The 17033-nt window shown below is 46.6% G+C and overlaps 2 protein-coding genes and 1 long non-coding RNA gene across 4 annotated transcripts; 2 read left to right on the forward strand and 1 right to left on the reverse strand.

The window, feature by feature from the left end:
• Nucleotides 1-819: 819 nt before the first annotated feature.
• Nucleotides 820-3853, forward strand: LOC4326351 (heat stress transcription factor A-6a-like). Its single transcript, NM_001397942.1, has 2 exons — nt 820-1342; nt 2749-3853. The coding sequence occupies exons 1-2, from the start codon at nt 881-883 to the stop codon at nt 3493-3495; spliced, it is 1209 nt and encodes a 402-aa protein (NP_001384871.1). The 5' UTR covers nt 820-880; the 3' UTR covers nt 3496-3853.
• Nucleotides 3854-4943: 1090 nt separating this feature from the next.
• LOC107278430 (uncharacterized) lies at nt 4944-7618 on the reverse strand. 2 transcript variants are annotated; one of them, XM_026026611.2, is made up of 2 exons: nt 6343-7618; nt 4944-5291 (listed from the first exon to the last, which is right to left on the reverse strand). In XM_026026611.2, the coding sequence occupies exon 1, from the start codon at nt 7439-7441 to the stop codon at nt 6371-6373; it is 1071 nt and encodes a 356-aa protein (XP_025882396.1). In that variant the 5' UTR covers nt 7442-7618; the 3' UTR covers nt 4944-5291; nt 6343-6370. The 2 variants fall into 2 exon arrangements, with proteins under 2 accessions (XP_025882396.1, XP_015638289.1); XM_015782803.3 differs by having other exon boundaries at nt 4963-5255; nt 6343-7545.
• Nucleotides 7619-7685: 67 nt separating this feature from the next.
• On the forward strand, nt 7686-9656 carry LOC112939437 (uncharacterized). Its single transcript, XR_003243147.2, has 2 exons — nt 7686-8074; nt 9071-9656. It is a non-coding gene; the product is annotated as an uncharacterized lncRNA (long non-coding RNA).
• The last annotated feature ends 7377 nt before the right edge of the window (nt 9657-17033 follow it).

The following is a 17033-nucleotide window of genomic DNA, read 5'->3' on the forward strand; positions in this document are numbered from 1 at the left end:
ATGCACGTTCTTGTAGACGAGACACAAACACTTATATTCTTCTTAAAACTGGCAACCTCTCCGTAGTCCGTACCATCATCTTCTTAAAACTGCCAACATCATGCTTCTTTCAAATCAATATATACTACATCTCTACCAAAATAAGTACAGCCGTAAAAATCCATATCCAATATTTGACCGTCCGTCTTATTTAAAAAATTTACGAAAAATTTTAAAAAAATTAGTCACATATAAAGTACTATTCATGTTTTATCATCTAATAACAATAAAAGCAGTAATCATAAAAATTCTTCGAATAAAACGAACGGTCAAACATTGGAGATGAATCATACAAAACTGCACTTACTTTGGGACGAAAGGAGTATGTGTATAAACTACTCCCTCCGTCCACAGTTTTACACTATTTATATCTAAAGTTTAACCGTTCGTTTTATTTTTTAAAAAAATTATGATTAATATTTTTATTGTTATTAGATGATAAAATATGAATAGTATTTTATGTGCGACTAATTGTTTTTAATTTTTTTTATAAATTTTTCAAATAAAACGGACGATCAAACGTAGGACACGGATACTCACGATTACACTTATTTTGGGACGGATGTGGTATTAAGTCACACTCATTATCTAGAGAAGTTTTCTACTCCCTCCCTTTTACAATGTAAACATTTTTCACATTAATATTGATGTTAATGAATCTAGTGTGAACGTGGAAAACACTTGCTAGTAGTGCACACAAGCGGCAGCAGGAGGGGAGGGTGGTGAGTCAGGTGGCAATCCGTGCCCTCGTGTTAGCCATGCATTGCCACCGCTTTCCCCCCGTGGGGTTAACCAACGGCTTTCTCTACTATTATTATAGCGGAGGCGAAGAGCGTGTCAAATGCTTAAACCCCAAACACCTCGCGCTCGCCGCGCCGCGCATCCCAATTCCCACATGGCGTCCTCCTCCTCCTCCTCCTCCCTCTGCCGACTACTCATCCCCAGGCCGACCACCCGCCGCTTCTCCGGAGGAGGAGGGGAGGGGGGAATGGCGGCGGCGGCGCCGGTGAAGCGGGAGGTGAAGCCCGAGGCGGGGGAGGGGTGGGGCGGGGGTGATCTGGGGGTGGTGCCGCCGCCGCCGCGGCCGATGGAGGGGCTCGGGGAGGCGGGGCCGGCGCCGTTCGTGGCGAAGACGTACGAGATGGTGGCGGACGCGGCCACCGACGCGGTGGTGTCGTGGGGGCCCGGCGGCTCGGGGGCCTCCTTCGTGGTGTGGGACCCGCACGCGCTCGCCGCCGGCGTGCTCCCGCGCTTCTTCAAGCACGCCAACTTCTCCTCCTTCGTTCGCCAGCTCAACACCTACGTACGTATCCCAATCGCCCGATCTGCTGCTTGTGGTGTGGGTGGTGTTCTTTCTGTGAACCGCTGATCGGTCTCGTGTGCTTCTGTTTCCCGTGTAAATTGAATCGTTGATGCTGGTGAGACAATAGTTGTTAGTTGATCGAACAAGATAACTGATTATGAGAATGAAATTTGAAAAGGAGTGATACCAAATTCGTGGGAAATCCTTGCTGCGTTTCCGTACTAATCAAGAATCGTATCATGTATGAACTGGTACTGTCCTATGCTGTGGTTTGTTCGTGTCCACGAATGCGCTCGCATATACAATATCCTGTTTTGTCAAAATTGGTGATAATAGCAGGAGAATTCTAGAAGTTTGACCAGAATTTAAAAATCATGCCTAAATTGGTTAATATTGGACTGCAAATGGTATAGAACCATCCCTTGTATATACAATTTTGTTCCACCTCTAGTTTAGGATGGTGCATACCAGAAATTTTGTCTTACCAAGAAACTGAAATCCTCAGCCATGTTTTTGTAGGATGCTGAATGTTCAGTGGTGGTATACTTGTATTGTACGATGCAAAGTCATGCTAGTTACTTGCATCCATCTGTACTACGGGACAAATGTTTGTCTTGGTTTTTAGCCCCTTTGTGATGATGCACTTGGATTGGATTTCATCTGCTCCACTGTCACTGGATATGACCTATGTTCTGTCTGTTCACGTTGCAATCCAAGATACTGATCCCTAAAATACTTAAAGTGGATAATATTCCTTCTTGTGGGCATTACAAGTGTCCAGGTAGCTCGTATGTCGTACTCGAAATCTTGAAGTCTTTTTCCACCACTCTGAAAGACCTAATACCTCATGACCTGTCCATACCTTTAATAGTTAAAAGGGAAAGGTGATGGTAACATGATCTAGGTGAACTATGCTCCCCCACTTTTTCTTTTGTCTTTTTTGATGATGTGGAGCTCCGTGCTTTTGTACATACATGAGCTTATCTGATTCAATGAGCTACAGAAGTACAGAACAGTTACCTTGTTCTTGTCAATGAGCTTATCTAGCAGTGTGTTCTCGGTTATTTGGCCTGTTTGTGTTTATTGCTAATGGCACCACCATTCTTGCTGTTTTGATATTATCTATATACTTTTCTTGCTGTAAATAGACATTTCATATCAGGCAACTGAACCTTCTAGCTTCTGGGTAATGCTGGTCCTGTGGTTCAACGGTAGAACACAGAAGTGAAATTGCTAGTTTAATCTCTGATAGACTAAAACCATAGACTGATTCTTTTGTTAATATGCGTATACCTACCATTGACAGTTTTCAATCCCTAAATACTGCTGACTTTCTAGACTGGGTTTGGTTCCCTGCAGCTGCTTCTAGAAAAACTTACCGGCCTCTACCTGTTGTTGCTATGCAGGGGTTCCGAAAGGTCACTCCAGATCGGTGGGAGTTTGCAAATGAAGCCTTCTTAGCTGGTCAGAAGCATTTGCTGAAAAACATCAAGAGGAGGCGTGTTTCCAAGCCTCTCGTGGATTCACAACTAAGAAATAAAGCAAGTGTTGTTTTTGGACAGCCTGAGGCTCCTGGTGAGGTTGTGAGCTTGAAGAGAGACCGTGCAGCCCTCAGAGCTGAGGTCATCATGCTTAAGCAGCAGTACAACGCCTGTAAATCTCAGCTCATTGCCATGGAGGAGATGGTCCGCAACATCGAGAGAAGGCAACAGCAGACCATCGGCTTCTTTGCCAAGGTACTCACCAACCCGGCTTTCGTGCAGCAGGTTCTACTCAACTATGTGAATAAGAATGGCCTAAGAGGCGCCGCGAAAAGACAACGGCTGATGGAAAACGAAGAACAGCATGCTGATTCGCCATTGAACAAAGGTATGGAAGCTGCATCTGTGATGGAAGCTGATGTTTCTCCAGGGAGCACTGGCTGTGGCACAGTTGGGAAAGTGGAGACCACTCCAATGTGCAATTTCCAGAATATTGAGAATATGTGTGATGATGTCTGGGAAGAGCTGGACGCCTTACCTGAAACTGGAATGGAGCAGGAAGAAAAGGCTGGGATTGGCTCCTTCGATGTCGAGGAGTTCGTCGGAAGGCCTTGTGGTTGGGTTGATGACTGCCCATACCTTGTGGAGCCGATGCAGTTCGTGGAACACTAGAGGCATGAGAAGAATACAATCTGTCCTTAGAATAGTGGAACGTGTTTATAACGTCTGAATATCTGTATATCAATTACCCACTTCGATAGAAGTCTGTACTATGAATAGCATAAGCTCCTGGAACAGAGCTTAAATATAGGAAACGAACACTCTCAGGTAATGCAAGCCAGGAGTTTGTAGGATTGAAGATTTGTTACTGTAAATTCTGCTGGGCGCAGCAAAAAAATCGTGATGTTAGATATACAATACTGTCTCTGCAATGTAGCCGAGGAAAAATACGAATGCCAGTCTTATCAATGTGAATACTTTATACTGTTAAGTTATTAGAACAGGTGACAATATGATGGATCTGCGAATTACAGAGATAATTGTTCCTATGTGTTTGTGTTTATGCAACTTCGCTGCAAAGTTTGCTGGTATTATTATTATTTCTTGAATATAAAATGTCCACCCATTTTTACTCGGAATAAGTTCACTTTAGGTCCCTCAATTTATCGCCAGTCTGAACTTTAGGTCCCTCAATTTGTCGTCCAGTTTGATTTTCATCCCTGATGCGCAAAACCGGATACAAGGCATCCCCCAACTTACAAAACCAGTGCACATAAAGTTTTAAGGCGGTTTGGATGACGTGGCGTCTATGTGACTAGTCTGACTTCGTCTTTGTCCTGCGTGGTAGTGACGTGGACTAGGAGTGCAATTGATTTTTTTTTAAATGTGGGTCCCACACGTCAGTCAAACAAAACATCAAATTACTAGGGCCCACATGTCAGTGGGTCCCACCCTCCTCTTTATCTCCACGGATGGTGACGCTTCATCCCTTTCCCTCCTGGCAATCCCTCCTCCCTCCTCGAGCTCCCTCACCGGCGGGTTACCGTTGCGCCCGGAGCTCTTCGGTCGCGAGGCTCGCGTGATCTGGAGCAGGTGGTTGGTGGCGGCAATCACCGTCGCGTCCGTAGGAGGCGGCGGCGGTGGTGGGAGGTCCACGGCGATGGGGCTCAAGGAGGGCAGCGACGGCGACGACGTAGATGGAAGGAGCTCAAGGGGGCGGAGGCGGCGGCTGCTGGGGACGTTTGCGGACACTTCTTTCTCTGCAGGAGGGAGAGAAGAGGCGGGTGGGGGAGGGGGAGATGAGATCTACGTGAAGAAGCCGGCAGCGGCGGTGAAGAAGCTGGCTGTGACGGTGACGACGCGGGATGAGACATCGTGGCAATGTCGATGTTGTTTATGATGGGGTCGGTGGTAGGGAAGTGGTTCTACCGAAAGGCCACCGTGCGGCGCGCCGACGACAATTCTTCGTTTCCATTCATTGCTGTACAGTATAAAGATTGAGCTCGCTGCAAGGGGATAACAAGCCCGGGGTCCCACCTGTCAACAGGGCATTTTCGTCTCATCACCCCACAGCCGAGTGAAATTCGTTTTGGAAATGAATAAAACAGCAAAAATGGCACTTTGGCGAGTAATACGTGCTCGGAAATAGTATTTTATCGAATCACGTTTTGAGGATGGCATAATAGCGAAACCCAGTTTTGAACGTAGCCAAATATCCATTTTCTCGAGCCCCAATATCACATTCCAGGCGACAAAAGAACACTTTCTGCATCTTTCATGGAAGATAGCAGCATGGTCATGGCAGTATCACATTCCAGGCTACAAAAACCCATTCTGCATCTTGACCATTGTATCCTTCTTCTCAAACACCATCCATGCTGCAGTCCATACACCTCATTTCTACCTGCCTTTTCTGCTTCGTCCTCCTTGCTCTGCAACATTCCCCATGATGATATACAGTGAGTAATCTGAAAAAAAAAATGTCAACGGGTCTCTTGGTAGCAGATTTTCAAAACAAGCTTTATTTCTGCATTTTCATATTGCCCAAAAAAGGGCAGCCACTCCCACTGCCACCAGTTTTGAGTCCTATTAAATTGTTTCATCCATTCTCCCAGGGCATCCCTCATTCCATTTGGAATGCCACAGGCAAAAACACAGTTCATTACACTCCACACAAACCGAGCTAATTGGCATTTAAAGAACAAGTGATCTATTGCTTCTTCTTCATTACAAAATTGGCATTTCTTACTTCCTTTTCAAGACCCTCTTTCAAATAAATTATCTTTAGTTAAAATGCTGTTTCTCAGTGCCAACCAGATGATCGCCTGCTGGCTGATGATTGTAACACTGTTGGAAGGGATCAAACATGTGTGCATAAAACTAGAACTTGTAAAACATAATTCAATACGCCCTATTGATTCAAATTGGCAGCGACATTTAAGTTCAATAGCAAACTTGCTGGTAACTGGTGAGGCACCTCATTGTGGGTCCAATTTTCTGTTCACCAAATAAGTAAATAAGTGTTGAACATGCTGTAGTTTGCAAGGAACACACTGTCTATCAATTCCTGTGATATTCCGATGCCTATGACTGATATATAGCACTATATGTTATCTACTTATCTCCTCAATGCTCAAGGAAGTTTACTGTTCTGTTGCACATGAGCCTTTTTTGCAACTTCTGAACATGAAAAGGAAAAGCTTCAGTATTTTGCTTCTCCCAGAGGAAGAGATGATCTCTAGCAGTACAATCAAAAGGAGGGCCGAACTGTTCTAGAAGCAAAAATTTCGGTTTACAATAATTTCCCATCACGGACTTGATTATTTTATCGTCTTGCAAGAAGTTCACATCATCAACAACTAAGGGGAATTTCGGTGTAGATCAAATGTTTTACAAGAATATTCACTAGTCGTGTTTATGCATGATTTCTAATCGAAGGGACTAGGTTATCAAGAATTCACCAAAGCATGATGATTACGAGGAACGAAAGCATTTTGATGGATATCGGACAGGACGTACCTTCCATTAATTGTCGCCGGCGGTGGTATCAGGGCTGGGTCCCGGAGGACAAGTCATCGTCGACGGCGAGTAACCTGTCGATGTCGAAGACGTCTTTGATTGGGTCGACGGCGAGCTCGCCTGGGCCTGGCTCGTCGGCGCCGAGGAGGATGCCGGTATTCTCTTGGAGGTCCGCGCCCGAGCCACCGAGCACCCCGATGCCCGCTTGGGCGCCGCTCACGGGGTCGACGGCGAGCGCGTCCTCCTCCTTGTAGCCGTCGTAGGTCTCGTCGGTGCCGAGGAGGTGGAAGGCGATTTCGTCGAGGCGGACGCGGGCGAGCTCGTTCGTTAGGCTCCGCACGACGCCGGCGACGCCGTACCGGGGGTCCCTGGCCCAAGCATCCGCCTCGTAGACGATAGCCGCCATGAGATCGTCCCTCTCCTCCCGCCTGGTTTCCTCCATCATCCGGAGGACGTTGTTGAGGCGGAAGAGGCGGTGCACATTCCCGAACTGCGCCGGTGGCTGGCCGGCCGGGAAGTAGGGCGCCAGCAAGCACTCCGGCCAACAACTCCTCGAAAGGTACCTGCACGCGGCGCATCTAGGCTTGTTCTTCTTCTTCGTCGTCGTCGTCGTCGTCCCGCTTGATGACGAGGTCGTCGAGGACGGCTTCGACTCATCCTGCGCCATCGTCGGCGGGTGGACGACGAGCTCGGGCTCGGGGAGCGTGGCCACCGCCGGCGGCTGGTCCTGGTCTTGGCCCTGGAGCACGGCGAGGTCGGCGCGCGCGGTCCCTATCTCGAGCTCGAGGGCTCCCACGACGCCGGTGGGACCCCAGACGGGATCTCTGCCCCACGCCTCGGCCTCGTAGACGATGGAGCTGAGGATGTCGTCGAGGTATTCCGGCCCGGCCTTGTGAGCCAGCTCCAGCACTTTCCTCATGCCGAAGACGCGCTCCACGCTCTGCAAGCGCTCCGGCTGGCTGGCCGGGAAGTGGGGCGCCAACCGGCACTCCTCCGGCGAGCAAGCACGCCGGAGAAACTTGCATGCGGCGCACCGAGGATTCCTCGGCGACGGCTTCTTCGCCGCCCCGCTGCTGGTGGATCGCGACGGGTCGGCCATTGCGTTGAGGTCGACCAAGACTTGTGGTACGGGAATGGCGAGGCGAGGGCGGCGTCGGCTTGCTCGCTGCGGCGACACGAGAGCGAGCGAATATATACAGCGGCAGAGCTCGAGCTCTCGCCGTCGCCGGCCTACGTGGCGTTGGCCGCTTGGCTTGCGTGTTCGATCTGATCTGGCAGTCGGTTAGTTACGTGGGGACCACGTCACCTGGGACCATTTGCTCCATGTCCGGCCCTGAGATTTTGTGGGCCCCACACCCCCCGGTGGGATGCGACTTGCGGAGGAAGTTGTGCAAGGCCGGCGGGCGGCGGCTGGCTTGCCCACGAGCTGTTTGAGAAAATGTCTCCCCGCCGCCGCGGCCACGATGGAAGGACCGAAGGAGGAGTGTGCGGGAGGAGGATGGGGTGGCTGCTGGGGCTTGGATTCGGGAGGAAGATGGTGGCGATCGCGGGCTGGTGCTGCACGGCGGCGAGCTCGGTAGCGCCGAGCTGTGGACACAACACGATGCCTCCGTCCGCTCCCGTGGCCGGACAACCGCTTCCTCCGCTCGCCGCCCATCAGTCGCTGGTGCCACCTCCCCTGTGTCCTCCTCCCTTCACCGGTGCCACCTTCCCCGTCGCTCGTCGTCAACTTGTGAGTTGGTCGCTCCCCTCAATCTCTTCGATCTCCTTCTCTCCCTGCCCTGCTGTGCATGCTTCTCGTGGGATTGTGTGCCCTCGATTCGGTTGATTTGAAATTGTTCTCGGATGTTATATTTGGGGATTGAATGATTGATCTGTGAGGCGAAGCTGTTGGGTTTCAGTTCTTGCAAGATTCTTGCGCTTTTTCTTGCTGTCTATTGTATTGAAAAACTTTCCTGCCTACTCACTCAACATAATGTTGTTCTAGTAATTTAGTACAAGTTCTTGTGAATTCATGTTAGAAATTTGATGCATATACGTTATGCTAACTGTTGCTTCCAATTAGTTGATTTTTATTGTGGTAGACCAAAAAAAAAACAAAAAAACTACGGATTACTACCTGATTCTTTTCATGATCACTTCTTTAACTTTAAGTAAATAATGTGCGGTTGAAGCTACCAAGTTTTTAAGCTAATTCATCTCCCGATTCCTGAACCTTGTTCTCCTATGCCATTTTGTTTGGAGCAGTATATATACATCTTATCTGTTTTTAGTGAGTATATTATAAGATCCTGCTACTCTATATTGTTCATAGTTTTCACCTCTTATTCTTGCGCTATCATTTGCATTCTTCAGATTCTTATTTTGCATGATTGGTACCACATCAGTTTTACGTAAAAGAAAAGGTACCACTTCAGTTAATAGATAGTGAAGATAACATGGAGGAAGAGAGTTCATGAAGCTGTAAGCAGAATTGCAAGGTTACTGGATGAGATATGAGATTACTCATATTTAAACTGAGAAACCAGTTTCACATGCCATTGCAAATGTCCTATTGAAGCTGTTGATTCATAGAGACATTGACAAACTTGACAAGAGGATGATGGGAATAATGGCACTGATCTGGAAAACCGAAATGCAGCCTGTTTTAAGCAGAAAAATGCCTTAAAATCCAACTAACCTTGTCTATTATACTTTACATGGTATTAAATCCCGGTTACCTTTGCAGAAATTGGAGGAAAAGTGAAACAGAGGAAGGCTGAATTCCAGGAGCCTGGAGCAATGATCAGCTGGAAGAGAAGGGAGCAACATCTGAAGAATACAGGAGGGAGATCAACAAGAAACATACTTCAAGCGCTGAAAGTGCCTGCTGAACATTAGAGCTTTAAACTTGTACTTTTGTTCCTGGAACTTTAGCTGTAATGCCTGGTGTTTTTGTTGATGTCTGCTCTCAGTTTGTGCTAGTGCTAGTGATGGGATGGCATCACAAACTACCTGTTCTGAAAGCTGCACATTATGCATGCTAGTCGTTGTTTTTCAGGCTCGAAAATACTCTCTTCGTCCCAAAAAAAAAAGCCAACCTAAGTACAGATGGGACATGTCTAGATTTGTTGTACTATGTAATGTCTCATTGGTACCTAAGTTGGCTCTTTTGAGACGGAGGGAGTATGACATTAACTGGTACATCATTTATGAATGTATAGTGTCTGTGAATGTAACTTTTAGCTTTGTAGCTTAGCTTCCAATATAAAAATTGTACTATCTGGTATTGTAGCTCTGGTTCTCTTAATTATCATCTACCTGAGTATTTATAATTTTGTAGCCTTTGTTCTCTGTTTTTTTTCTTAGTCTTGGTTATCTTAATTAATTATGAGCTATCTGGTATTGTTTAACAAAGCTAAATGGCATAGCCATGAAGCCTTGATAACTGTTTACCGTACAATAATCAAATAGACGGCAGGTACTAAAATGATCTTCGTCAAAACAATCAAACTAGAGTCACTGATACATGGCTAGATGCGCTACAAGATGACAACAGCATGCATGCATGAGCCAGCCGTGGTCAGCAGCGAACCTAGAACAAAATTTACCAAGGATCCTACACATTTCACCCGTGCTCAGGTTCTTGTACAGCCTCATTGAAGACACTAACAATTAGAAACTATTAGGGCAATTGTATTCTTGCCCCTACTTTTATTTGCAATTGTGATTTTACCCTTACTTTTTAAACTTTGTGATTTTGCCCTCACTTTTTGATGTTGAATGGTCTGTTTGCCCCTGGTTTAAACGTCTGTTAGGTGGACTCAGATTAAATGAGTTTAAGAAAATAAGAAATTGACTTGCAAAATGTAAAAAGACATCTCTATCCCAAACCTTTCAACCTAAGCCACTGCTGACTCCTCCCGATCCCCATACCCCATTCCGACCTCCGTCCCCGATTCCTAACCCTCGCGAGCGGTGGCGGCACACGCGGGCAAGCGAGAAGAGCGAGGAGCGCGGGGTGAAGCAGGCTGGGCCGGCGCGAAATGGCGATGTCAAGCTGAGCTAGCCCGTCGCCGTCCGCCGTGGTGGTCACTGGGCTCGTCGGCATCGGCCTCGGCTATAGTGCCCGAACCACTGCACAGCAGATGATCGAGTACATACGTACTGCTGCATATGCGTAGCTAGCTAGGCTGCCTTGCCACCATTAGCATGGCCGCGAGGAGCTCGCCTGAGGCATGATGGTGACAAGGAGGAGAAGAACAGCAAGGAGAGGAGGAGAGGAACATTTGAGTTTTATTGTCTTTTACTTTTTCTTCTTTGTCACTCCCCCTTTAGTTTTTATTTTTCTTACTGCCTTGGACTATTGGTTGGTTCCTAAACTGGACAGGACCAACAAAGCTATTCTGTTGTTGAAAGAAAGAGATGAGAGTAGTGTTTCTTGTTTGCATATTCATAAATCCCTTAGGTTGTTAAAATGATTAAACATGCAGGGCAAGTTCATACGTCAGGCATTGAGGCATTGAATTCATACCTCAGTCCATAGTGTTTCTTAATTAATAAATCCCTTGATTTTTTTTAAACATATGCTGGAGAATCGTATTTCTTGTGTAGTTACAAAGTTGGATTTCGTTGTTAAAATAATTAAGCATGCAGGGCAAGTTCATACCTCCGTTTTCTACTGTAATCGTGAAACACAGCCAAAACACAAAGTCCTCACAAGCCAAATCTGCAAGGGCATAGATGTCCTTTTACCTGTCAGTTAACACCATTAAGTCCTCCTAACGGAACAGGGCATACCTGAGCTTCAGTTCAAAATAGTGAGGGTAAAATCACAGAGTTAAAAATACAAGGGTAAAATCACAATTGCAGTTGTAAATAGGGACAAGAACACAATTACCCCCAAACTATTAAGTGTGGCGGGCTGGGCGGCTGCTCGGCGTGTCCACGTCGGATAGCTACAGTGCAGGGGTGGCGATTTTGCGAAAAAAACCCTCCTCTTTGTGCGTAATTCGATCGAGGTCCCTCACAAACAGTATCCATGAGGTGTTACTTTACGTGGAGGTCCTTCAGAAAAACGGATATTCCATGCGAAGGAGAGAAAAATCGTGATTTAGGACCGCGCTCTAAAAAGTGAAAACCGAGGGGCTTTTTTGCAAAACTACGTGCACTAGACCACTCCCCCTCCCACAAACCCTAGCCGCCGCCGCCAGTCCCCTCCTCCCTCTCGTCTCACCCTGCCTCTCACGGAGCCGTCGCCGAGCGCCGCCTCCGCCTCTGTCTCACGCCGTCGCCGTCGCCGCCTCCGCCGTTGCCGAGCGCCTTCCCCTCGCGGAACGCCGTCGCCGTCACCGGGCACGGCCTCCGCGGTGATACGAGGCGGAGGTGGAGGCGGCAGCGTTGGCGGGGGTGGTGGCGGGGCACGGCGACGGGGATGTCACGAGGGGGAGGCGGAGGCGGCGGCGCTCGATGGCGGCGTGGGAGAGGCTGGCGGCGGCTAGGGTTTGAGGGGGCGGCGGTGGCAGCGCGAGTGGTAGCGGCGGCGCGAGTGGGCGGTGGTGGCGCGAGGCGATGGGGACGGAGCGAGGGGGAGGCGAAGGCGGTGCTTCGTGGTGGCACACATCGGCGGTGGCTTAGGCAGACGACATCCATATGGCAGGGGCTACTGGCCTCGCCGCCCTCGTCGCCATCCTCAGCCTGCCGTCGACTTCACCGCTGTCAGAACCCTGAACCAGAAATGGAGAAACAGAGTAGCGATTTGTGAATTTTGGTAGGATTTGGGTGGCCGCCGCAAGACTATCTCCTAGGGTTCTAAGTTAGCTACTCCTAAGACAAATAGAAATTGTGATTCTTCTTATCTTCTTCCCACAGCAAAAGCCAGCTTAAGTAAGTTTACAGCAGCTAAAATTATTACAGTGAATGTAAAGAGCAAAACGACAAGCTTTGATAGCTACAGCGACTTCTCATGACGTTAACACCGTCGGATCCCTCTCTCGAACACGTGGCTTTGTCTCATCTCTTAGATCTTCATTACCCAGGATGAAACGTTTTCTCCCTCCTTTGCATCTTCAGTTAACTGAAACTCTGAACTTTCTGAAATTTCCTCCATTCTTCTTACGAGTCTGACATTACTCCCCCCTTAAGCCCAACCTTGTCCTCAAGGTTGAAAATTTGGAAACACTTTCTGAATATAAGAAGCATCCTCCCAGGTTGCTTCAGCCGGAGTTAAATTGCTCCACAGAATTAGCCATTGAGTGACAGCAACATTGTTCCTTGGAATCATTCTCCTTTGCAGCACTGCTACTGGCTCTGTTTTGATTTGACCATCTGGTCCCACTGCCGGTAAATTTGGCATTGGTACAGCATGAGTACCCAGGTGCTTTTTAAGTTGGCTCACATGGAAGACCGGATGTAGAGCAGCTTCTTCAGGTAACTGCAATCTATAAGCTACAGCACCTACCTTCTCTAGCACCTTGAATGGCCCATAGTATTTGCCTCTTAACTTTAATGATCCTCTGATCCCAAAAGCATTTTGTCTATAGGGTTGTAGTTTCAGATATACCATATCTCCCACCTCCAGCTTTCTCTCTGTTCGATTCCTATCAGCATAATACTTCATCCTTCTTTGTGCATCTTCCATGCTTGCTTTGAGTTTCTGAACTATAGCCTCTTTCTCTTCCAGGGTTACCCTTGCTTCTTGAGATACATCACATGGGACAGAAAATTCACTGATTTGAGGTGGACTGTATCCATAAAGGGCCTTGAATGGAGTCATTTGTATTGCTGTGTGGTATGTTGTGTTATACCACCATTCTGCTAAAGCTATCCAAGAGCACCAATTTTGTGGTTCTTGAAATGTCATGCACCTTAAGTAAGATTCTAAACACTGGTTCACCCTCTCAGTTTGCCCATCTGTCTGGGGATGGTAAGCTGTGCTAAACCTCAATTGGACCTTTTGAGATTTGAACACTTCTTGAAAGAATGTGCTAGTAAAAACTCTGTCCCTATCTGTCACAATAGCTATCGGCATCCCATGCAGTTTGTGAATATTATCCATAAACACCTGCACCACTTCCTCCACTGTGTATGGGTGGGATAAAGCTATGAAATGTGCATATTTGGTTAACCTATCCTCCACTACCAAAATCACATCCTTCCCCTTGGACTTTGGTAACCCTTCTACAAAGTCCATGGATATATGTGTCCAAGCCATGTCTGGTACCTCTAGAGGGTTTAAAAGACCTGGTATATGCACATGTTCAGATTTAGTAACCTGACATACTGGACAATTTCTTATGTGATTTTCCACTCCCTTCTTCAATCCTGGCCAATAAAACAGCTTCTTAATCCTTTGGTATGTGGCTCTAATTCCAGAGTGCCCCCCAAAAGTCGAACTATGAAAAGCTTGTATTAACTGCCCTCTGATTTCTCCTGTTTCCCCCACATATATTCTTCCTTTATATTTCATAATTCCAGCCTCAAACTTATACTCCCCTTGTGGATCCCCTGCTGTGCCAATTAAACTCAGCAACTTATGAGCTTGAACATCCTCTTCATAACTTCTTTTAATATCCAGTATCCACTCAGGCACCACCACAGCAATAGCTGCACAAAGTTCAGTCACTTCTTCCTTGTTTTTCGGGCTCCTAGATAGGGCATCTGCTACTAAGTTCTCCCTACCAGCCTTGTACTCAATAGTGTAATTATATTCCATCAGTTTAAGCAATAACTTGTGTTGTATCCCTTCCACCAGTCTTTGGTTCATCATGTACTTAAGACTCTGCTGATCTGTTTTGATGACTAATTCTCCACCCAAAACATAATGCCTCCATCTCTTTAAAGCCTCTAGTATAGCCATAGCCTCTTTCTCATAAATTGACTGAGCTGCTGCTTTTGGCCCTAGAGCCTTGCTATAATAAGCAATTGGCCTTCCTGCCTGCATCAAAACTGCTCCAATACCAACTTCGCAAGCATCTGCTTCAATCACAAACGGCTGCTCAAAGTTTGGTAAGGCTAACACTGGACTAGTACACAGCTTCCCTTTTAGCTCTGTAAATGCTTCAGATTGAGCTAACCCCCAATTGAAACCTCCTTTCTTCAACATGTCGTGAAGGGGTCTGCAGATTAACCCATACCCTTTTATAAATCTTCTATAATACCCAGTCATCCCCAAGAATTCCCTGACTTCAGTCACATTTTTAGGTTCCTTCCGATTCATGATATCACTGATCTTGCTAGGATCTGTTGCCACTCCATCCGAAGATATCACATGTCCCAAGTAAGCCACACTGCTCAGACCAAAAGCACACTTCTTAAGCCGTACCACCAACTGGTTCTTCTCCAGGACTTGCAATACTGCCTTGATATGCTTGATATGTTCCTCCCTTGTTTTGCTATAAATCAAGATGTCATCAAAAAACACAAGAACAAACTTTCTTAAAAAAGGTGCTAGAACTTGGTTCATTAGTGACTGAAAAGTGGCAGGTGCATTAGTTAACCCAAATGGCATTACTTGGTACTCATAGTGACCCATGTGTGTTTTGAAGGCAGTTTTAGGAATATCTTCCTCAGCCATTCTAATCTGATGATATCCCGACCTTAAGTCCAGCTTAGAAAATATTCTAGCCCCATGTAACTCATCCAACAAGTCATCTATAATTGGCATAGGAAACTTGTTCTTCACTGTTTGGGCATTCAGCTGTCGGTAGTCTACACACATTCTCCAAGATCCATCCCTTTTTCTAACCATTACAGCTGGACAGGCATAAGGGCTGTCACTGAACCTAATCTCCTTCGACTGGATCAGATCTGATATTATGTTCTCCATGGCCTCCTTTTGGTAATGTGGCACTCTATAGGGTCTCTGGTTGGGAGGTTCTGACCCAGGTTTCAAGTTTATCACATGGTCACAAGCTCTTCTTGGAGGTAAGCCTTTTGGCTCCTTCATCACTCCTGGGAACTGTGATAAAACTTCCTGAACATCTGCTGGCACTGCAGCCTCCTCCTTCCTCTCTTCTTCAGTCATCGCATTCACTTGTAACACACACCCCACAGCTCCTTTTTTTATCAGCTTCTCCATTTTATGACCATCAATTAAGAAATGTTTCCCAGGTTTAGTGAAATCCTGAAATTCAACTAGCTTACCTTCCTTGGTGATAGACAGTTCCCTCTGTTTGAGATCCAAAGTAATTGGACTATGCCGAAAAATCCAGTCTGCCCCCAAGATTACATCATATCCCTTCAAGGTGATCAAGCTGAAAGCATTAACAAATTTCACCCCTTGAATTTTATATGCCACTTCTGGGACTACAAGATTAGATTTCAATTCTCCTCCTCCTGCTACTATCACCTTCTTAATAGTCGAGGTTGCTATAGGACACTTGCACTTAACTGCAAACTCATGGGTCATGAAAGTCCCAGTACTCCCACTATCAATTAGACCAACTGCTTGTTTCCCATTGATCATGATTAGGACTGAAAAAGTATCAGGCCGAGTTGTGCCAGAAGCTGCACTAAATGACACACTCATTAACTCCTCATGTGCTCCCTCCTGCTTAGGTGCCTCTATTTGGTCAGTGGCCAGCTCCTCTTGTTCCTTCTCTTTTGATTCATCCTCCTCCTCTTCAGTACAAGGTTCATTCTCTACCAGTAAAGCATTGATAGCTTGCTTCACCTTGCATTGGTGTCTAGGAAACCATGGTTCCTTACAAAACCAGCATTTTCTGTCTTCTTTCTTCTCACCATCACCCCTTTGTGGTCTATTATTTGTGTTCCTGCCAGGATTGTTGAAATTGGTGTTCTGATTTCTGTTTCTGCTGAAATTCAGTGCCACCTTCCTTGCATTAGCTGCCTTCTCATAGTTCTTTGCATACCAATAGGACTCCAACAGACCTTGTGGTTTTTGCCCACACACATCATGCTTGATATCCCCTCTAAGCCCACCAATGAAGCAGCTATTCAGATACTGTTCCTGTAAGTAAGGATGGTCCCTCCTGACTAGATCCACATACTCCTCAAATTTATCTATATATTGTTCCACAGTTGAACCATACTGCTTAACATTCTGGAATAGTTCCACTGCCTCATGCTCATTTGCAGCCGAAAAACGAGTGCTCACCATGTGACACCATTGTGGCCAAGGAATCAACTGCCAAGGAATACCTACTCCTCTAAACCACTTCATTGCTCTTCCCTGCAGATGTGCAATTGCCAGATTGACCCATTGATCATATGGTGTCCCAGTAATCTCGTAGAATTTCTCACATTGCTTCAACCAGTCAATGGGATCTTCTCCTGTGAACAGTGGTATTTCCAACCGAGGTCCCTTGATTACAGCTTCAGCATAATGTTGATTTTCTCCTTGATAAACCATACCACCAGGTCTGCTATGATCTAATATGTGAACCCCTTGTTGCCCAGTGCCTGAGCTAGTGGCTGTCCCTTGTGTTTGAAAATTTGAATTGGGCACTCTTCCCCCAACTGTTGTTTGAGTTTGAAAAGGAGCTGAGTTTAAGAAAGGTACCCTCTGGTTTGGAAATGGGGCAAATGGTATGAATGGTGGAGGTTTTGATAATACAGTAGTCACCTGCCCCAAATCTGTCTGAACACTACTGACTCCCCCCTGTGGTCTAGCTTCTTGACCCATAGGTGCAGATAGGCTCATAGTATTTGGTTCAATAGAGAACTGAACTCCCAAACTAGGCGTGGTTACC

This window comes from Oryza sativa, chromosome 1 (genome assembly GCF_034140825.1).
Source record: "Oryza sativa Japonica Group chromosome 1, ASM3414082v1".
Taxonomy (NCBI): Eukaryota; Viridiplantae; Streptophyta; class Magnoliopsida; order Poales; family Poaceae; genus Oryza; species Oryza sativa.